This window comes from Centroberyx affinis, unplaced genomic scaffold, assembly GCF_046629955.1.
Source record: "Centroberyx affinis isolate AG114_WGS23_722 - 3 ecotype Tasmania unplaced genomic scaffold, CSIRO-AGI_Caff_v1 ptg004149l_1, whole genome shotgun sequence".
In the NCBI taxonomy this organism is placed as follows: Eukaryota; Metazoa; Chordata; class Actinopteri; order Beryciformes; family Berycidae; genus Centroberyx; species Centroberyx affinis.
The window spans coordinates 347,264-370,279 of record NW_027281915.1 but is presented as its reverse complement, the minus strand read 5'-3'; the positions used below and the strand labels follow the sequence as shown (position 1 = coordinate 370,279).

The 23,016-nt window shown below is 44.0% G+C and overlaps 1 protein-coding gene across 1 annotated transcript in view; it reads left to right on the top strand.

Moving 5' to 3' along the window:
* Window positions 1-23,016, top strand: part of cachd1 (cache domain containing 1) — a 58,840-nt gene that overhangs the window by 16,044 nt on the left and 19,780 nt on the right. Inside the window, exons 3-16 of the mRNA XM_071542664.1 lie at window positions 1,336-1,442; window positions 6,730-6,856; window positions 9,121-9,265; window positions 9,648-9,864; window positions 10,463-10,612; window positions 13,444-13,521; window positions 13,573-13,728; window positions 14,152-14,301; window positions 16,579-16,702; window positions 16,874-16,991; window positions 19,102-19,270; window positions 19,492-19,634; window positions 20,767-20,948; window positions 21,622-21,732. Of these exons, the coding sequence (XP_071398765.1) occupies window positions 1,336-1,442; window positions 6,730-6,856; window positions 9,121-9,265; window positions 9,648-9,864; window positions 10,463-10,612; window positions 13,444-13,521; window positions 13,573-13,728; window positions 14,152-14,301; window positions 16,579-16,702; window positions 16,874-16,991; window positions 19,102-19,270; window positions 19,492-19,634; window positions 20,767-20,948; window positions 21,622-21,732 (1,977 nt within the window). The remainder of the gene's footprint in view (window positions 1-1,335; window positions 1,443-6,729; window positions 6,857-9,120; window positions 9,266-9,647; window positions 9,865-10,462; window positions 10,613-13,443; window positions 13,522-13,572; window positions 13,729-14,151; window positions 14,302-16,578; window positions 16,703-16,873; window positions 16,992-19,101; window positions 19,271-19,491; window positions 19,635-20,766; window positions 20,949-21,621; window positions 21,733-23,016) is intronic.

Genomic DNA, 23,016 nt, shown 5'->3' with positions numbered 1-23,016 from the left:
ATAATTTTCTTAACTGCTGTACACAGTGATGGAGCCTGATTCCGCACAAATATAAAGGCGTGTGTTTAATGTCTGACTGACCGTAATTTGCCCCTTGATGCCCACGGTGCTATGTGGTAAAAAATAGTTCCAAAAGATTCAGAAAAAAGCAGTTTTGTGTCACTACACCCAAGTCCTGTGCATGTCAGAATCAGGTCACTTATGTTTCTCGAATATGTGTGTTGATTCCATATTTTTTTTTTGCCTTAATTTACATGTCAGGTCCAAATCAGAGTCGGATGCCACCTATCCTTCCCCATTGCCTCGCTCTCTCCTATCTAAATCTAATAAATCTTACCCCCCCCCAGAAATGAGTGTCTCCCTTCCTGTGCTGTTTGTCTCTTAAACAGCAGCTCTCAACCTGTTTGGAACAATTTGATGAAAGACTGAAGTTTTATGGCCCATCAAATTTAACACTGCCACACAAACCTGAATATAACCACACAGTAGGGCCAGCAAAAACAGATTCTACATCTGGCCCAGATTGCAGATTGTGTTAGAGGAAAATGGCAGATTATAATTTTAATATATTGAAATTTAATACAGGAAAAAGGAATAATTTTACAGCATCTGATCATATCTTCCACTCTCCTCACCACTGTCATCTCACCAAATATCATGCCTTTCTGATTTTACAGAAGTTATAGAAGTTAATCCCAAAATTAAACGGTAGAAATACTACTGAAGTTGAGCCCTATACAGTATATTTTCACATATACTGTTGGGATCTTTATTGTCTTTGAGCAACTGGACTCCAATGCTATCTGTAATTGAACCACACATTCCTTCCAGTGCTTGAATGAATCCATCTATACCCTACAATCGCATTCAGATGTATTTTGGGAACTGGAAATAAGCTTTGTTGGCCAACAAGCAAAATTAAAGCAGTTTTCCACGGAACACATTATTCAGCAGCTATAACTACAACTTAAATATGAGGTCTGGGCAACAGATGATATGAAATATTATTTGCCAGCTATGCAATTTAGCTCAAATGAAGCGAGGGGGCTGTATACTTTTCAACACTTGATTTCTGTTGTATTTAACTTCATGGTTTCACATGTATTTCTTTGATACTTTATGTAGATCTCAGACCAAATAAATCTCATGTAATTGCCTTTTTTCTGCCAAGAGTCACAGGTGTGTAGATGATTTCATTTCCCAGAACTGGGAAGCAGGGAATCTCTGTTACCGTCAAGAGACAAAAGCTAGAGCTGCTCCACCAACAATGAGTTGGACATTGTCTTCAAATTCTCAAACTGTTCTCTGTCTGTTTGTTTGTTTGTGTGTGTTTAGTTTTGATGGCAACTTCAACACCAACGTCTCCAAGACCATCTGCTGCGACAGACTGTCCCCGACCGTCAACAGCCGAGCCTTCAACCCTGGACGAGACCTCAACTCAGGTTTGTTAGCTCCACACACACACACACACACACACACACACACACACACACACACACACACACACACACACACACACACACACAGAACATCCACTATTTGAACCCTTTTTTTTTTTACTGTGGTGTGTGTGCCCAGCAAATGCTGAATGACTTACGTCAGCACGATTGCCATGGCAACCGGTTATGAAGACACTGAAATATCCTTTGTCATGTTATGAAATGTTTAAAAGGAGAGGCCATTGAACTGAGCTAGAAATAATGAGCTGTGCCTGTTCAAGGTGTTGGGAGATGCCTTTGTAGTCTCTCCTGCTCTCCTGTACTCTGGCGTTCTTTATCTTTTTTTTCCTCTTCCTCTTTCTGGCTGTCCCCTCGTTCCGTTTTCCCCCCTTTGATTTTAAAATGTTTTTTTACAGCCTGAGATCAAATGGAGTCTTCCTGACTTTGATCTCTGTCTGCAATTCTCTTCAGGTAGTATGTTTTTATCATCCTCTGCTTAAGGACTTTGTCAGGTCTTCCCATCTATCCCCACTTTGCCTCGACTGGCAAGCGCATCCGCTGTCACAAATCAAGCGCACCTCCGTTATAAGCCTCCATGTTACCTCGACATCCTCCCTTCGAAAACCCCCACAAATCATACGCGAGAGCTATGGAAAACCATTTGATGTCGCTCTCATGGCTCCCACAATACATTTATTGAGGCATCAGATTGCATAAGCACATTGCGGAGTATTACCATGTAAAAACCACATGTGTCTGCACCACATATGTCTGCCTGCATTCGATTAGGGGGAAAATGGTCTTTGACTGGAAACCAGGCAAATGCCAACTTTCCCTCCTTGTGTTCTCTGTTCTGTTGCCACAGCTTGGCTTAGCGTTGTGTGCGCCCTGTTTCCAGAGAAGACGTTGTGTTACACGCACGCACACTCACACATAAAATAATGCATTTGTTTATCCCCCTCTCTCTGTCTTTACCTCCCACGTTTACTCCAACACACACACACCTATTCTGAGAAATTTGTACCAATGCCAGCCCCTCTACCTCTCCCCTCCCTTTCTGTGTCTGAAGAACACTGTGGAACTACGAGCATCCTTCATTCTTTCTCCTGCCATCCTCCTCCTCATCCACTTCCCCTCTTCCTCCTCCAGGCAAATGAACAGATAGAGTGCAGAGTGAACTGGAGCCTCCGTTCTTTTCCCTCAAGATGAGAATGTTGTCATAGATGTGATTTTTTTTTTGTTATGGATATTCATAAAGAAAGGGGAAGTGCAACTTTAAAAAGGGCAGTTTTTAAATGCCCCCCCTCCCCCCCCTTTTTTTTTTTGCTTTAGCCTCCACCCCACAAAATGTCTGTGCACGGCCCTGTTCTCCGCTAGTCCCAACACCACAACTCACCGCTCCCCTTCCTCTCCCTCTCCCCCCGCCCGAAAAAACCAATGTGGAACCTCCAGCATCATTTGTTCTTTCTCTGGCCATCCCATTCTGCACCCTCCTTACACCGCCCCACCCCCCTGCCCCATTTTTTTTTTTTCCCCCTTTAGACATCCCAGCCTGCTCCTTTCGCCTACCACCATTCATAATCACCGCCATTCATAACACATCGTCATCAGCGCGGCTTTATTTTCCTTACAGCCAGTCACGGCGAGTTCAAGTTACCCCCCCCTCCTCCCCTCCTCCCCTCCTCCTCCTCCTCCTCCTCCTCCTCTCCCTCCTCTCCCTCACACTCAGCCCTCCTTGACCCCCACGCTCTCCAGCGCATTCATCCCTCTCCCATTTGTCTCGACACAGTCTAAACAACCAACTACAGAGGGAAGGGGGGGGAGTGGGGGAGTGGGGGGGGGGGGGGGGGGGTGAAAGAGTGAGGGATAATTGAGAGGGAGAGAATGATGAATGAAGGAAGCGAGAGGAGGGGTGAGAGCTGATTGAAATGGAGTAATTGCATCAAGAGTTTGGAGGCTATTTCTCATGTCTGTGTGCAATTGGAAGTTCTCTGTTCCTTCCATCTTCTCTCCTCTTATCTTCCATTTTACCTTTTGGGGGGAAGGGGGGGGGGAGTTGGGGAGAGGGATTGTTCATGTGGGGAGGATCATAAATGGGGGGTTTCATCCATTTCTCTGGCTTTGAGATGTTCTTCCTCCTCTGATTTGTAATTGTTCCTCCAATCTTCTCTCCGTCCACCTCCTCCTCAGCTCTTCATTTGTCATGATTGGGTTCCTGAAAGGCATATTGCTTCAGGCAGTGAGCTGTGTGTGTGTGTGCGTGTGTACCAACTTTTCCAACCTCCATTAACCTTTTGGCACTTGGCTGAAGGCTGTTTGTGTCTACATGTATGTGGATGCACATGCTTGCGTATATATATATTAAAGCCAGTCGTTTGCAGAGAGTTTAGGGTTGTAAGGTTGCAGGAAACGGTTGTCGCCCGAGCCCCACTGCCCGGCTTATCCGTCTGTTTCTACAGTGTTCTAAACATCGGTGGCAGAGTGAAGCACCGCGGCCCGACAGATGTATACAGAGCCCCTCTTCAACTGTCAACACAACCGAGTGGTTCCTGTTTATATGAAACTCAGAGACGGACGGAGTGGCTGGCAGGGATGATGTATGATGGCAGAGCATGGTGTGCTCCAGTGCAATAACAACCTGCTGTCCCTCAAAAAAAGCGAGTGTTTGACTTGTAAATGTAGGGTGAGCTGCATTTTGGTGCTGTTTTTTTGAGGCTCTGTGAGTTATCTGTAGTTCATTAGTTGATTTGTTTCGGATTTTTAGTATTTGTTTAATTTTTTTTAATTTATGATATTCCACCCCTCCGAAAGAAAGAATCTTTCTTTGGCTCGTAATAATGGTGGAAGGTTGGAAAAAGTAAAAACAGGTTCTCTGTAATACCAAAAAGTGATTCATTATAATTACAAGCCAAGAACCACTGTTTGGGTGTAATTAGAAAAAGCTGACAGGCAAGAATGGTAGTTAGAGTGGCTGGCAAAGACCCTGGACTTAATTATCAAGGTATTTGACATCTATTCCAGCCTATGGAAACCCCTGTCTGTTTGGAACAGCATACGACTGTCTGAAATTAGAAGAATAATGCATAGTCAGCTATCTAGCAGGATTCATGCAAAAACCTCAATGAATATTCATTGCTGACTACTTCCTTAGTAGCATACTAAGAACTTAAACATCACGCTGTTTGGCTAAATCAAGTCAGTCTCTCTCTGACAGAAAAAGGATATTGGACTGAATGCAAGACACTCTCATTGATTCCTAGCCAGAAAAAAAAGAAGAAGTGGTCTGGTTTGCCTAACAGGATTTAAGCGAAGACAGAAAACAGAAACCTCTCACTCTGCCTGGATGTGCTCTTATTTCTTTGATGAAATCCATATGAAATTGCAATTTGTATTATACCTTTACATCAATTCTCAATCACTTTAGGCTGATAATTAGAGTGCAGCCTAATGTGATTAGTTCTAAAGCCTAAAGTTGTTTATCTAAATGTGTAAGGTTAGCTAGTGTACACATGCTCTGTAGTTTTGTCTACTGTTGAGAACTTGGCGATTAAGGTGATTGGACATTGTTGTCTGCATTCTTGTATCTTATTAAGTGAAAATTGTTTTAACAGTTGCATCAGTATTCAGTGTTATCTTATTTTAATGAAGCCTGCTTTGAAGACTGCACTCTTTTCTAACTCTCTCTATGTCTCTCTCTGTAATAGATTTTTGGCCTGGTTAAGGAACCAAAGCTTCTATTTGTGTCTCTATCCCTCCCTCTATCCCTCTCTCCATCTCTTTATCTTTCATATGAAAGGCTGTTTTGTGCTGCAGTGAGCAGACAGGAAGCTGCTGGCTTTGTGATGGGATCTCTCTGAAGATACTGTTGACTCTGTGACCCAGTAAAATTCTGTCTGTTGGTTTTTAGCAAATACTTTGGCTCAGTCTCCCAGCAGAGGTGGCTGTTAAGTCGGCCTGCCTTGCAGTCAGAAATTAATAGACAGCGATGACGCACTGATCCAAACGCTGCATCCAAATGAGACTGATTCATACTTCCCAGTGGGTAAACTGTTCATACTTCTTTTTCTTTGTGGACTGAACTCAAAAAATATCCTGCAAGAGGTGTGAATGGGGAAGTCATACTGTACATACTGTATGTCCAATCACTAGGAAATGGGTGTATTTCAGGAATAGAATGCCCCCTCCTCATCATGCCTAAAAGGCAGGCTTGCATAGATCTGAGTGATAGGTGTGAAAAGGCCAATAACCATAAACAATGGCTGCTGTTTGTCAGAAGGAAGGCGAACAAATTGGAAAAGTTTGTGTGCAGCAGCTCACAAAGACGATGAATCGCAATGCCCTGAAAGAAGTAGCAGACATTCTTTTCTTCAAAAACAAAGCATTTTTTGAAGCATGAATTATCCTTTGTTGTAATAGTTATATTATTTTTGAGAATGGCTCAGGCAAACTTCTGTCTCTTGTAAATTGGTGAAATGTTCATTTTATGATACATTTCCAAAATCACTTTGGAAAACAAATATATGTTATTATTGTTGGATTTTCTCTAAATGTGTCAAATTAATGACAAATTAATTGTCCTAAGAACCATTGATGCTACATTTTATAGCCCCTTTGAGCTGCTCTCTGATAGCACATTTCATTAATTTTCCTCCCTGCTGCTATTGATGCATAACTTAACTACAGTCATTGTATTTTTACATAGAATTTAGCATAAGAACTCAAGTTTAACCGAAGCAGGATGCATATAACTGTTCAAATGATTGAAACAGCCACAGTTGTTATTTCTCTTCTATCAGAATGTGTCATCATAATTCATTTCAATACAACACATGAATACGAAATTCAGAAATGTACATTTAAGCAATCAATATTCATTAATACCGTTTGAATATCATGATCTTAATCCAGTGTGCAGGGTGACACATGCACACATGGAATGCAAGTGTTTGTTGAACTGAACTTGTCATGTGAGGACTTTGTTTCTCCCTCTCTCACGCACACAGGACCCACAGTTAACCCCATGGCCTGGAAATGTCTCCCTCAGTGGGATTAACCTGCTTAAATAAAGCTTAAATACAAAGAAAGAGAATCTCGCAAAGTATTTCCTCCTCATTTGCGCATCTGTCTCACCTCTTGTCTTTCCCATTTCCTCCCCACCTCACTTCTCTCCCCTTTGCCTTCCTTGGTCTTTCTTACCCTTCTCCCTGTTTCTCTTCCCTTTCCCCTCCACCGTGCTTCCCTCCTTCCCTCCCTCCCTCCGTCTGTCCCCCTCTCTCTCGCCTCTCTGCAGTGTTGGCAGACAACCTGAAGTCCAACCCGGGGATAAAGTGGCAGTACTTCAGCTCAGAGGAAGGCATCTTCACCGTCTTCCCTGCCCACAAGTTCCACTGTAAAGGGAGTTACGAGCACCGCAGCAGGTACAGGACGACCTTTCCTTTCTTTAATGCTCTGGTTTTTCTTTTCTTATCAGCCGGCTGGGCAGGTGGGTCAAGAGACACTCAAAGTTGGTCACTCGAAACCCCATGGATCCAAACCTACAGTTTGCCAATAGATAAGTCCGCCCATAAGTATCATTTCCTTCACAGGTTTGACAGAATAGGCTTGCTGAGGACAAAACACACTCTCAAAGCTTCCTTACTCTCACACCGCTGCCTCTCACCATGCTTGCGGCAATGTGGCATCTCGAATGACTTCTACCCACAGCCAGGTTAATGCCACAGCAATACCCTCCTTCCCCTGTCTTCCTCCCCTTCTTCCTCCTAGTCCCCCTTGCATTCCTCCTCTTTCTCTCTCCACCGCTCCTTCCTTCTCCCCTGAGCCCATTCCTCTTCCTCCCTCCTCATCTCTCTCCTCCTCCTCCTCCTCCTCCTGCCCCTCCACCAGTTGCTGTGGGGTGGCCCAGAGGGCATGTTGATGGCATACCACCCTCGTACACCCTGACCACACATGCCCTTGGCAGGAATGTGGCTCTGTACCACTAAAGCCCACAGGAATTTCACACCTCCACTGTTGTGGCTTTTTTTTTGTGGCCACTCTGCTGAAAGACATCTCTTTCTCTCGTCTTTTCTTTCTCTCTCACTCTTTCTGTGTCTCTGTTTGTCGTGTTTTCACTCCCCCCCCCCCGCCCCGCCTCATCATGTCTCCCACATGTTTTTCTTGCTGTGTGAGTCAGTCAACTGGCGTACAGCGACGAGAGAAATGATGTTGCTTGGCTTGCTGCAAGTGTGAATGAGGCTTTGTGAGAGCGCCGCTCCCCCTTTTCCACCCTGGGTTAGTTTCTCGTTGTCCTTCAGCAGACCACACACGCACAGGCCCTTACCCCCCGAACCCCCTACCCCCTACCTCAGCTGGTAATGCACATACATTAACACACACAATGACACCAAACCTAGACAATACAGCTTGAAACTAGGCAACGCCAAAGAGGTACCCCATTAGTACCTGCCTTCACATTGCTTTGATTACCTCAAAACTAATAAATCTAGGATAGGAATACATAATATACACCACCAGTCAAAAGTTTGGACACTTTCTTTATTTTCACTATTTTCCACATTTTAGAATAGTAAAGACATCAAAACTATGAAATGACACAAACAGAATTATGCAGTGACCAAAAAAGTGTCAAAACTATCTTATATTTTAGATTCTTTAAAGTAGCCGCCCTTTGCCTTGATGAAAAGGCAAAGGCTTTGGAAAGAAATTCATACATAGGCATCAACTTCACTATTTATATTTGTCTAAGAAACACATTTCAAGCATTTAAGCACAAGCCTTTAGATCAAAATGGCTTAAGATCATGAAAACATAGTACATTCAATCAGGTGTGTCCAAACTGTGGACTAGTAGTGTACATGCATCAGCACATTCTGTCCATCACTGCTGTTTGCATGATAATCTAGTATCTCCAGTATTAGTATTTTTCATTTTCGTACTTGAATTGAAAGTTTACAGGTCCTCTGTGCTGACAACCATGACCCTAGGGCCTATAAAAGCCATTCAAGACATATTTTGTAATTCAAAAACAAATGGCATGAACTGAAAAGTAAGAATTATTTTGTAACTTTTGAAGATCGAAAGTTTTCATGCAACAGAAGTGCTACAGTCTTCGCAGCGCAGCCTCATCCACTCCTCTGAAGGAGAGGGTATAGGAAGAGAACTTGTTAGTGGAGACAGCACATGGTTTTGGAATAGCAACTCAGCGATGACAACATGGGATGGGGAAAGCGCGGAGCCTCCACCAAAAGCAACAGCAAAGGGAAGGGGATCTCCTGTGAAAACAGTGTGGCCGAGGGCGGGCTGGACAAGGGAAGGCACCGGCGACACGGGCCACCTAGGAGGCCGGGGGGGTGAAGGAGGGGTGAGAGAGACAGATACTGACAAACAGAGTGACAGAGAGATTTATGGTTACTTGCAATGTGAGACAATTGCAGAGTCATGGTGCTGCTGTCAGTAAACATTTACTCTCACTTACAGAATATTACATTTCTGGGTTTCTGTAGTTTGGGCACTTGTTTAATCTGTATGCAGTGTGTGGTCCTTTTTTCTGTTTGTAAGGTAGGATTGTATTTGCGCTGTGTTAATGCTTTTACAATATGTGTTAATATTATCTTGGATTGTGGCTTGTGTGTGTATGGCTGTCTGATCTCGCCGTGTGTGTTTTGTGTGTGTGTTCCTGCAGGCCTGTGTATGTGTCCGCGGTGCGCCCCCAGTCTAAACACATTGTGGTGATGGTGGACCATGGAGCGTCGGTGACGGACACCCAGCTGCAGATTGCCAGGGACTCGGCGCTGGTCATCCTCAACGCCATAGACGAACATGACAAGGTTAGCTGGACTGGACAGAACTAAAAAAAGACCCCTAAAAAAAGGTGGTGCTTTAGAGGTCATTTGGCTTTCATTATAGGGAAAGTTTGTTAGTAACTTTAAGGTGCTATTTAGAACCTTATTTCAAAGATTTATGTCAAAGCCAAAGATGCTATAAGATTCCATAAAGCAAAAAAAGCTTCTCCACTGAAGAACAGAAGTCTGAAGAACCACTTTAGGACTGTGTGCTATATAGAGTATTTATAGTGAAGACATATTCTTTCATTTGTCCCCTTTAAGCCTAACTTTTAGTAATATTAACTCTTATGTTTCCACTTTCCAGTCAGATTGAAAATGTAAAGTTTCTTTCCCCGAGACATTCTTCTTTATCTCTCTCCTCCAGATCTCCATTCTGTCAGTGGCCGAGACGGTTCGCTCCTGTTCCCTGGACCAGTGCTATAAGAGCCTGCTGTCTCCGGCTACCAGCGAGACCAAGAGGAAGATGAGCACCTTCATCTCCAACATCAAGGCGTCTGATGGCGCAACGCAGCACGCGGCGGGCTTCCAGAAGGCCTTCCAGCTGCTCCGGAACACCAGCAGCCTCAGCAAGCACACTGCCAGTAAGAACTAAGGAGGGGAAATGACTGTGTGTGATTGAGTTGAATTTGAACAGAACTGAGTAATATGCATCAGTGCATCAATGCATCAGTGCCAGAACAGACGTGTTTTCAAGGTGTGAGGGAATGTTGCAGTAGTGGCCAGACCCAACACATGCTAATGCAGATTTAATGCTGCTGAAAGGACAAATTAATGAGATAATGACTCTGGCTGTAATAAAGTTAAAGTTTGGCTGTAATAAATAGACTCGATGCCATTTTGGGTTCAGTATTTCATTGTCTTAATTAAATAATCTTGAGGCTCAAAGTTGGACAGTAGATGATAATTCCTGGGATGGAGTTTCATGTTAATACATTACTTCTCATTAGCGGAGCTGACCACAAGCTTGAAAGTAGTGTGACATGACTTTTGACTGTCAGAGCTGAATACAGGCTCTTGTGTCAAACAGCCAAAATGCCACCCATGTAGCAGGAACAGGCCACAGTGGAAGGACTGCGAGAATGTGACAGTAGTGACATGTTGATGACATAATGAAATGCCTTGTCATTTTGTTTGATATTAATTGATATATGGTGTGTGTGTGTGCCTGTCATGTACCAGCCACAGACATGGTCATCATCTACCTGTCGTCTGGCATCACGTCTCGAGAGTCGTCAGAGCAGGAGAAGAGAGCGACGCTGAGTGTGGTGAGAGAGGAGAACCGACACCTCAACAACTCTGTCATGATCCTCACCTACGCTCTCATGAACGGTATGACACTCGCTTATTGATAAAAAATGTGGATGGGTGGAGACTCTTAAATGTTCTGATTCAAATCATAAGTTGCCACAGCCTTTTCAGGTGTCTGCAGTGTAAGATAGACTGAGTAAAATGTATAGGTAGGTTAACTCAAACACTTAAAGCTGAAATCCAGGATTTCCCCAATTTTGTCTCCCCCTCTGGGTGCGAAAAGTATTTGAAATGATGTTCAGACTACAGACTATTGTAGCAGACTTTCACCCAAACTCAAAGATTTCAGTGGCGGACTATGGAGAGCATCTCCAACCATGGTAATACTGCCAGATGGTGTAACCTGACTCCGCAGTCCAGATGGATAAAATATGTATTTATTACTGGGGAAAATATCCTAGATTACAGCTTTAATAGAATCAAAAGGTTATAACACGGAATGGAATTTGTCGTACTTTCCTTGGATATTTAACTGCAGCACCAGCTGATGAATGCACAAAAGAATTAAATAGCAAAATTGACTGACATAGATGGACTGAGCCCTTGCCTTCTTTGCCACCTTTACATATACCGTTTAGTTGACACTTTTATCCAGAGAATCTTGAGTGCAAAAACTTTCTTAGCATTGATGGCCTCAGTGACAATCAAACCTCTAACCCCTCCAGTGGTAGTGACATGTTTTAGCCGTAGAGCCAAGCTGGACCATTTTTGGCCCTGTATAAGTTAAATGTTCTCCAGTCCAGCTTTCATTCTTCCCTCTATTCTGCACAGAGCTACATTCTTGTTTGGTTTTCATGGAAGCTGATTGTGTGTGTTAGATATCCTTTTTCTGTGTTCTTGGGTGGGATGTGCTTGAGGAAAGACTGAGGGTTAGAGAGGTGCTCAGAAACCTCAAAGGCTTTTTGTTTTCGGTGTGCGTGTCGGTGTGGTGCGTGTGCTTCCTCTTTCTCTTTTTATTGTCCTTCTCCGTCCATCTGCCTCCTCCTATTCCTCCCTCCGTCTGCCACACACACATACGCACACCTCCGCCGTGCATGCATTAGTCCACCATTAATACAAATCATTTTTGCATTAGAGAATGGAAATGAGGGACATCTAAGAGGCAGAGAGAGACCGAGACTTCAAAGGGCGAACTGCTCGCTCGGTGTGTGTGACTGACAGAGGACCCTGCCTGTTTAAAGAGCTCCATGATGAAAAGGATGCAGAAATCTACCGTCCTCCGAGTTTATTAGCATTGCATATCCACAAAAAACATTTGTTTTTGTTACTGAGGCTATTGTACACAGCTGAAAGGCCCGCTGCATGGGTGTGGGTGTGCGTGCGTCTTATTCCCTGCATCCCCTGCCAAATGTGAAGTGTTGATTGTCAAAGGTGATCAGCAGTCTCTTGGCAGCATCATGTTCGGGTGTGTGTGTGTGTGTGTGTGTGTGTGTACACTGATGAGATGCTACCCCCTGCCCCAACATTAGTGTGTGCGGTAGCCTGTATAAACTAGTGTCCTTTGACTATGGTTTCTAGTACTTTCTCTTCCACATGTTGTTCATTGACTACTCACTCACTGTGTCTCACATACAGTATACCTGTATTATAGCTGGGATTCGACAAGGCACTTAATCACAAATATCCCACTGCTGCATTGAGTTCACTTCAGTCAACTCAGGACTTGGATTTTCCTAACATTTCAAAAATTGAAATGCATATCCTTCCTATAAAGAAAGAGTGAGAATGAGTGCTCTCTCATTGGCAAGTGAATTGCAGTTTCTATTGACACTTTGAATTGCTTGAAATGAAAGTGAACAGCCCCCAGCCCTGGCAGCTAGACTCCCTCTCAGTCTTCATTTGACATTGCCACCCCTGACCACATCGCTCCCTGTCAGTCTCCCAGTATGGTGATGATCAACAGAGCAGAGCCTTGGCATTAAATGGGGATTCTGCGGTAATCCAGTCAATGATTGGATACTGGCAGGCATTCCCCGCTCTATCCGTCCCAATAGGTTGTGGGATGCCAAATGTTCCAGGTGACAGCTGCATGGGCCAGCCACGGTTGTCCAGTCTCCTCTAAACGACCTCTGGGCTTGGAAAGATAAAGTCTGGGCTAGTCTAAAGTCTGGAGCATGCAGATACAGCTCAACTGTTCATTTAGTTAGCAGTGATGAGGGTTTTATGCATGTGTCGTGATCTCTGGGCTTGACAGATGGCTAAGATTATACGAATAAAGCTTTGAGGGAAAGAGGTCATGACGTAGGATCACAAGTCAGGGCCTGCGTGCAGGAAATGTCTCTGGGCTGTTGACTCGCAACCAGTTTCCCTCTGAAGTCAGAATCAGATTCATATGGTCATGCAGCCTGACCAATGATCCGAGATCATTACCCCTGTTCTTAAAGTTTTATGCAAGCCTCTTGCCACATGACCAGATGAACTGCATTATGACTTGAGAGGTCAATTGATCCCAAAATACAACTGTCACATCAAATATCCTAGATGAATACAGTCCCTGTTTTGTGGTAGTTAGCAGTGTTCTTTCCAGCTCTTTAATCACATTTTTTTTACAACTTCTTTTACAACTGTAGAAGAAAAAGAGAATGCTGGATTGCTTTTTATAATAGGAATTTGAGTCATGTGCTCTTAATTGAAGACCCGTTTTCTCTTTTTCCCTCCCTTTCATCCACTCCCCCCCTTTTAATGTGCACGATTACCCAGTTTTGTCCTTTTGCCAGGGCATCATTAACAATTTGTTCTTAATATTCCTGCTTGTTTAAATCAAATTTCCACAAATAAATTACATCATTGTCTCCCTCTCTCCCTCTCTCTCTCCTTCCCTCCCTCCCTCTATCTCCTTCCCCATCCTCAAGAGGGAGTAACGGGTCTGAAGGAGCTGGCCTTCCTGCGGGACCTGGCAGAGCAGAACTCGGTGAAGTACGGCGTGGACCGCCTGTTCGACAGAGACCGCTCCTCTGCGGCATCTTCGTCTGGATCGGCAGGAGCGGCCATGTTGCCCGTGGTGAAAGGCAGCATGATGGTGCTGAACCAGCTGAGCAACCTGGAGACGACGGTGGGCCGCTTCTACATCAACCTGCCCAACCGCATGATCGACCTGGCTCGCTTCAGCCTGCCCTATGCTGACCCCATGGGAGACGGTGGGTGGCCTGGAACCAGCTGGACTGGAATGAGCTCAACCTGAATGGACATTGAATGAGATTTATATTTTAGGCATTCTTTTCCAGAGCAACTTGAATGAGTTGAATGAAATGAAACTGAATTTAAATACATTTTTGTTTCATTTTATTTAGATAAATATGAATAAACAAGTAAAATCGACTGAGCCATACTTAACAGAACTATATTAAATTTAGCTGAGCTTATCTGAACTGCATAGAAAAATGAAATAAGTTTAACTGAACTGAACAAAAAAAGCAAAATGAGCTTCACTGAACTGAACTTGATGAAATGAGTTTGGCTGATCTGAAGAATTAGCTGAGCTAACCTGATCCATACCTACATTAAATGAACTAAAGTGAGCTGTTGCATAAACTTGACTTTGATTCTTCTTCTCCCTCCAGGTTTTATTATGACAGTGAGCCGGCCGTGTTACTTTGGTAACCTGCTGCTGGGTGTGGTCGGGGTGGATGTGAACCTGGCCTACATCCTAGAGGACGTCACCTACTATCAAGACTCACTGGCCTCATACACCTTCCTCATCGATAACAAAGGTCAGTCACATAGAGTGTCACACTGGTAGTAATAGGCTACAGTGGAAACAGTTTTGTTGGGCCCCTCACTCATCCCAGGTATAAAAACATCCATACTACCATATTCTTTATCATGTAAAAATTAGGAGGTCTGTCTGTCATAGAACAGACAGTTGTGAAAATGACACCCACAGGATACTTTGCCAACTCACCTTCCTGATCAGCACCACGGACAGCAGCGGCTGTAGGTATACAAGCTAATAAAGCTTCAAACCTCAATAGCTTGATCTCTTAATAAAGCCAACTTCTTTCCTATATATTGCCTATTGCTCAGTATTCCATGTCACTCACAAAACAAATGATCATCAGGAAAGAACATGTTATAAGAGCTATAGGCCTACAGACGCGACAGACTGCAGAACTCTACAAAACATTGCTGCACCTATTTAGAGTATGACTCTACATCGGCCCTAGCCACAGAGGAACTCTCCAGCTGGTTGGAAAAAGGATGTATATTGGTGTTCATGTTTCTCATACACATGGAATTACGCTCTATTTTGTCTGTCTCAACTTCCTACACAGCCATTATCCCTTATTAGCCTTAATTGACATCTTCCAGGTAGCACTGGCATTTCTTTGGCGTCCGATTCTGTTTCGGGCCATGCCTCGGTGCGTCGCCACAGCACAGGCTGTAGCACTCATGTCCGGTGTTGGTTTGTCTTGGCCTCAGCGGAGGTGGTCTTGACTAAACCGCTGGTTCAGTACAGCAGGTTAGTTGTGTCCTGCGGGCTGGGAGAGCGGAGCCACTGATGGAAAGAGTTTGGCCTGGTGGTACCATGGCTGTATATTGCTTCCCCTTCCATAATACTACTAATACTGAGAAGTATTGGCTGCAAAACTGTAACACTGCCCTTTGTGACACCATCCTAGTGCCAAGGTAGCAAGGTTATTGTCATAAACTTTTATTATTTTGTTGTATGTTTTGTAACAAGGGCATAAATGGTTCATTCTATACCTAAGAAATAAATAAAGTAAAATAAATTTAAAGTAACATATCTTTTTTCCTCCCCCTTATCCACGGCACCAATTTTTTTACCATTGCAACTAAAGTTTGCGAGTGGATTTTTGCTGAGAAGTGAGTGGAGTTTTGTTCATCTGCTATGCCATTCAATGAGTCTCTTTTTTCCCTCTGAAAAGTTTGTTATTGTAATAAATATGCCATCAAATTAGGGCTTATTACTGCACCGTGCTTATTAGTGCTATTTGGTAAACGTTGACGAATGACTCCCATTAAAGTTATTAGCTGGCATTCAAGTAGTCTGCTGCCAATTAGAGTTTAGGTAAACACACAGCTGACTGGAGGCTGCCAAACCCAGGGAAAAATAGCAGCTGAACATGTTTTAAATATTTTTGCATGGAGAATGCTTGGTTTATCTTATCTTGCAAGTGATGTGTCCACTTTTTGAGATTGTTTAGGTATTTGAATAAAACAAGCAAACCTGAACTTGCTCATGTATGATTTGATATAGATTTATGTATGATTTACATTAAATATTTCATTTAACTGATGTGGATACAGCACTGGGATACTCAGGGATGAGACTTTTCAGTTTATTTGAGGATTTCAGTTTTTTTTTTATGTACAGCACACACTGATTTCTAATGGGCATTCCTGATTTCCTGCTTGGTCCTGCATTATATCCTGCCCTTCTATGTGGTCCTGGTCCCATCCTTATGTACTGTAGTCTGCTGTAGTTAATGAGGTCAGAGATGCCAGGGATTCTCCTCCAGGAGAGTGAGACGCAGCACCTGCTGCTACATGCTGCTTCCCCAATACACACACACACACACACTCTCTCTCTCACCAAATATACCGCAATGTGCGCACACATGCACGCAAGCCCACATACAAACAGTGTATCAGAACTGTGTAATAAGCCAAGACGCTTTGTTTGTTTACTGTCTTTCACACACATGGCCTTCACTCCCCTTTTTCTTAAGGACTTTCTCTTTGCCAAAGCTGTTACTGCTGATGTTCAAGTCTGTGTTTAGAGGCTCAAACAAACACCCACACACACCCTCTGGACTCATCAGCACTACCGCAGTCACTAGAGCAGTTTGAGGGTTTGATGCCTTACTCAGTGGCAATTCAGATTTTGGGGAGAGAGCAATGTTGTTTGAATACCACTTTACTAACTCTCTTTCCCTTTATGATGTGTGCAGGTCCTCATGTTTTTGCTTTGAGATGTATAGGCAGCAACTAATGCTGTTGTTGTTGTTGGTTGGTTGTTTTCCCAGGTTACACCCTGATGCACCCATCACTGACGCGGCCCTATCTGATGACAGAGCCTCCCCTGCACACAGACATCATCCACTACGAGAACATCCCAGGATTCCCTGCTGTCCGACAGAACATTCTCAGGTGAGGAAGGAAGAGGAGGGGGAAGATGAAACAAAGCTGTACTTTAAATAACAGCTTTAAAGTTGGCTTCATTTTCACATGCCATGTAAAAGCAGAATTCCCTCCAGGTATATGTACATATGTATATTTTCCGTGTGTTTTTGTGTTGCTTAACGCTGTGTGTTTTTGCAGTCTTCCTTTGGGCAGCCAAGTCATCGCTGTGCCAGTCAACTCCTCTCTGTCCTGGCACACCAACCGACTCAGAGACCCGAGCAAGGACGCATACAACGTCAGCTACGCCTGGAAACTGGTATGTAATGGTAGACAGCTGAGACTCTTGCCAATATGTGACCCATGGGCACCTTGCTTCACAGTCCAGCACTTTGCACTCAGCCTGGCTTGCGTTGATGTGTGCACTATGTTAGGTAAGAGTTAAAAGTTGCAGTGTACTGGAGGACCAATTCTCAAGTCTTTATCACGCACACACATTTGCAGCAAACACGCACACAGCATATCTTAAGATCCCACGTCAGCTTTTCCTTGTGACCTCGTCAGGTTTGTATGTCAGAAACCTACTAGCCCCAACGCAAGTTAAACTGCCGCCTTTGTTTTGCTCTGTTTAATCATCTGTTCATGGTTTAAATGTTTCCTAAAGGAGAAAAGGTCACATAGAAATAACTGCATGGAGGAACTGAATGAATAATGCAGTAGGATACAATATTTTGTGGCCAGGGAATGCTTAGGTCTTGTATTAATACAGGGGAAGGTGGAAATTAAAAACTGGGAATTGCTGCATTATTTGTCATGTGGATGCCAATAGGCTGGGGCAGATGGGAGCAGAAAGATTGTAGAAGCACAACAAGCATGGCCTGCACAATGCCTATCTACACTCTTATGCTCTCTTCTCTCTACTCTCTCCTTCTCTATCATACAGCTATCAACAAGCAGTATAGAGATGTGTCTTTGTGTCTCCCTTAGACCAAGTGGCTCCCACCCACCTCCGCCACATTAGATTAGTCAGTGTAATAAAGAGCAAGCGCTCCCACACCCAAAAACTGTCTATCCCCAGAATCTGCTTTTCCTCCCAGGCCCACAAGTGTCATGTTTTAGGAACAAATGGCAGCAGGACAGCAATAACATCACGCCATATTTAGGCTTTTTTGCTTTTTGACATTTAGATTTTTTGGCAGGAGTCAAAATATCACACTTAATTTAGGCATTTCATTTTTGGCATTTTTTTTAAAAGCTTTTGACATTTTGTTATTTAGCAGAGGCGCTAGAGTTCAAACACGTCACCTTTGCCATGACTTTGGCGGCTGTCTCCATTTTTTTTAAAAATTGATTTTCCAGAGTCAGAAAATGGTGAGCTGACCTAGAAAGCATCAGAGTCGGGAAGAGTCTCTTGCCTTTCCCACGCCGTTCTGTCCTTTTTTTAGGCCAGATAATGTCAATGGGACCTATTTATGAAAAGCTCATTTTGACAAACTTTATGCTCCTCACCAAAACCAAGACAAAGTTGTGATGTCTAAAGAAATGGTTGTTGATGTTAAAATGAGCAGTTTATATTGATTTTGCCCAATTTTGGAGAAATAGATATATCATTCCTCTGTCTGTCTGTGTGTGCTATACTTCACTGTATCCTCCAAACTCTGTTTACTATACTGTATGTTTGACAGTTAGCATCAGTGGGCTACTAAGCCTGTATAGCATTTGGGACCAAGCTAGGCCAGTGTGTTTCATTTAGAATCAGGGGTGAGAGCAGCAGGCTGCAGCCATGTCTCAGCACCATTGTTAAACCCGACACATTCATCTCCTCAGCAGAGCTGGGGAAGACTCCTGGGGCCCATAAAACACAGGCTGTGATGTCTGACACTAAACACTGGAAAAGAGGGCAGATAGCAGAAGGGAGTGTGTGTAATGTCACTGTCTCTGTGGCTCTGAGTTCCTACAAAGAATGTGGGAGTCGAGTGTACGAACTACATCAACACCCAATATTTTATTCATCGGCTCTCTCTGGTCACCAAAAGTAAATTTGTAGTAAATTAGTTCTATAAATCAGAGTAAATTCCTGGGGAAAAGCATCATTGAAGCATCATTAGTGGAACATTTTCACTTCACTAGCTCCATTGTCAATGCTTATACACAGCTGCTGTTGACGAGAGCACAACTCTGCCGCATCATGAAATGTTTTTTGCACACGCACACAACATGTACCATAGACATCAATGCATTAATTTGGGGGTCACAGCAATTTCCCCCAGTCAATATGCCAAAAAAGGAAGAAAATCCTTATTTCTGCTTATACTTTTCCTCCTTCTAGGCTTCTTCCCAACACTGTACAACATTCTAATCTCTGGACTACATAAATCTTTCTCTAAAGCGTAACTTGAGCCCCCCTCCTCCCCTGTCTGGTCTTCTAGGTGCAGGACACGTCGTTCATCCTGTGCATTGTGTACGTGCAGCCGGAGATCCCCGTGAAGCAGCTGAAGAACCTGAACACCGCTCCCAGCTCCAAGCTGCTCTACCATCGCTTAGACCTGCTGGGCCAGCCCAGCTCCTGCCTGCACTTCAAACAGCTGGCCACCGTCGGTAAGAAAAGCAGAAAGAACACACACCTGGGATGTTCTTATTTTTGACTATTAGTTTTGTTTTGGTCGTAATTTGGACTAAGTTATTGGTCAAAATTCCACGACTATTGGCAGACTACATACCTCTTATCTGTAGGCAGCTCTACATTTTTATTAGTGTCACACCAGTATTAGCTCATTCATATCTCACTGCCTCTCGTTCCCCTTGTGTTTGCTCCTCAGAGTCTCCCACAGTGATGTTGGCAGCTGGTAGTTTCTCCTCTCCCTATGAGCACCTCAGTCAGCCAGAAACAAAGCGTATGGTGGAGCACTACACCGCCTACCTGAGTGATAACACCAGGCTCATAGCCAACCCGGGCCTCAAGGTACGCAAACACACACGCACACGCACGGCAACACACATTCACCTCATAGCTAACCCCAGCCTGAAGGTACACACACTCAAACACACGCTGCACATTGTCTACCTGACAAACACGTGGCTTGCAGCCAGCCCCGGGGTCAGGTTACACATATGGTGCTCAGGCATGCATGCAAATACACGTACTCATAGATGCAAATATGCACACACACACTCACACACACACACACACACACACACACACACACACACACACACACACACACTGTTAATAACCTCCCAAGACAGTTCCACAGGACTTTTTCATGTACAGTTCAGTTAGAACTACTTGTTGCATACTTTTTCTCTTATCTTGGGGAAAACAATGACATCACCACACTTTTTGGGACTGCATACATTACACTAATATCCACATATATTTCCACCCAAATGAAGCTCTGCATCTTTAAGAAGGGGAGAAACCCCCATGTGGTTTTGGCAGTCTGTGTGCATTCCTGTCCCCCTGTTTCTCCCTCTCTCTCTATGTCTGCTTGTGGTCGGGAGGGTGGGGAGGTGGGGGGGGGGGTTAAAACTTGAACCCTAAGCCCCAGTCCCAGCTCTGATTCCCAGGCTAGTCTTAAAGGCCCCCTCCAGTGACCTCATCACCCCTTTCCAACTTCTAAGCGTCTCTGAAAATGGTACAGGGGTGTGAATTTTCAGGGTGTTTTTCAGGACTTTTTGGGACAATCAAGTCCCATTCATTCCTAAATAGTGGTTTCTTGTTCTTGCGTTGATACGATGTATGACTATCTTCACCAGTCATAATCTCAATCATAATGAGGTTTAGGTGTACAGCAGGGGAACTATGGGAGTAGATGCAACACTGTGCCTGTTTGAATTGTTTGAACAAGAGTCTCTCCCTATTTCTATTTCGCTTTATTTTTACTATTTTGCCCTGGATTGCTCTCTTGAACTGTAGAAACTTTCAAAATTATTTATGGGACTTTTGAGTGTCACCCTAAATTAATGGCCCATTTGTTTCCTCTTTTTATCTACTCCTTCCTCAATCCCTCTCTCCCTCCCTTGGTTTTCCCCTCTCTGTCCCTCTTCATCCCTCTTTCCATCCTCTCCATCCCTCCATCCCTTTCCCTCTGCAGTCCTCTGTCAGGAACGAGGTTATGGCGACCAGTCACGTCACGGATGAGTGGATGACACTAATGGAAATGAGTAGCCTCAACTGCTACATTGTGCGCCGTTACATAGCAACGCCCAATGGGGTGCTCCGGATTTACCCGGGCTCACTGATGGACAAAGCCTTCGACCCGACCCGCAGACAATGGTGAGGTTTACTTTGGAGGGTGTGAAGGGGGGGAAAGGGATGGGGGGGTTGAGAAGTGTGTGTGTGTGTGTGTGTGTGTGTGTGTGTGTGTGTGTGTGTGTGTATGTATGTGTTTTAGGGGAGCAGTAGGGAGGTATGGGAGGTAGGAGTTCAGGGGAATGTGTGTATGTGCCAATGTCTCTATGTGCATGTTTGTCTTTGTACTTTAAAATAGTTCCCAGCTCTTATGGAGTGGTGGAGTTTAGTCCTGTAAAGTTGTTTTTTTTGTTTAGTCTCTTAGTGAATTGTAAAGAACTGTTACTTTGCCAATGGAATATTTCTGTAAATGCCTTACCACATTTTTTTTTTCTTCATCGTTTGCTCTCAAATTAAGTGATTAAGTTTACCATAACCCCCAATTTTTCCCCTAATGTTTCTAGTCATGCCCACATTTTGTTCCCTCGTGTTTCTAGTCATGCCATTCTGACATGGTGTGTCTTTCTCTTCAACACATTTTGTAGAGCTCTATCACTGTGGGCACAGGGTTTTATTCAAATCATCACATTCATATTTCCCACATTTCTTTGTGTGTCTCCACTTTTCTGCCTTACAAATGGCAGACAGCCATGCTTTAACTGCAAACAGTATTGACCTTATGAAGTGACCCTTGACCCTCTGCCGGTGTGTTGTGTAGGTACCAGCATGCCGTGGCTAACCCCGGCCTTATCACCTTCACTGGGCCATACCTGGATGTGGGAGGAGCTGGATACGTTGTCACCATCAGTCACACCATCCATGCCTCCAGGTAAGATTTTTACCACACACCTGTGGAGACCAGGAGGCCCGTTCAGGTCAGGTCAGAGGTGGAGACACTCCACTCCTCTGTACCTGTGCGCTACAAATCATGTCTGTTCATAACTAAGCAGTGTCTAATTTCATAATCAGCAGTAAATAAAAGGATCTGTTATTGTATTTAATTTTAGCAATGAATCTTCTCAACTTAGCTGTGAGTTTTCAACGACCACAATCCTTTTCTTGTATCCAGAGCTGTATGTCATCGCCACAAATGTGCCGTAGGACTGTATAGAGTCTGTTCTCCTTTAATTACAAATTCACCAGTTGCCACGAGAGTGAACAGGACCGCTAATGGCAGCGCAAACTGTAAAATCAACAGTCCTTGTTATTAAATATTGCTCATCAACAGATTTTTATCATTTTTCCTGTTTTGAGCTGTATGAACCAAGACGTCATTGTGGGCCATTAGGCTCTGAGCCCGGAAGTCGCTTCAGCCAACCCTCACTATCTCTGAAGACAGGCGGTAATTTGAGGAGGATTGAAGGGGAGAGGCTTTGCCCATGTTTGCTGCGGGGTGGTTTAGAGATTTGGGAGACTGTCCTTCAACCAGATGGCCTGGGTTCAAGCCCAGATGTCTTCAAGCATCTGCTCTGCCAAAGTGTCCTTGAGCAAAGACACTGAATCGCTACCAGCTCCATGGGTGCTGCTCTGTAGTTGAGCCTGCGCTCTCTTTGCTTTTTCCAGTTATTATTAGAAGTTATTCTTATTGCGATATGTGTTTTCTGCACAGCCTCTTTTAGTTGAGAATTGGAGGTGGTGACTGTGTAACTGGGGCTGGGGATTAAAATGTAGTCACCTTATCCATGTTTCCAGTTCAGTGAGCTTAAAATACAACTTGCAAGGATTGCCACAGCACCGTTTACAGCAATACAATGAGAACTCTTATCTATGGTCCGTACACACACACACATGCACGCACGCACGCACGCACACACACACACACACACACGCACACACGCGCACACACACACACACACGCACACACGCACACACACACCCCTAGTATATTGTGTTTTTGATGAGTCAGGATTAGTGTGTTGTATACTGGCTCAGTGAGCATATCATCCTGCAGTCTGTAGTCTGTATAAACACTGATCTCAAGTGAGTGAGTGTGTGTGTGGTGCGTTTTGAGTGTGTAGTGTTTTGTGTGCGTGTGTGTAGTGTTTTGTGTGCGTGTGTGTGTGTAGAAGTACATATTATCCTACAGAGCCTGTGGGCCGGTAGACTGCTTTCA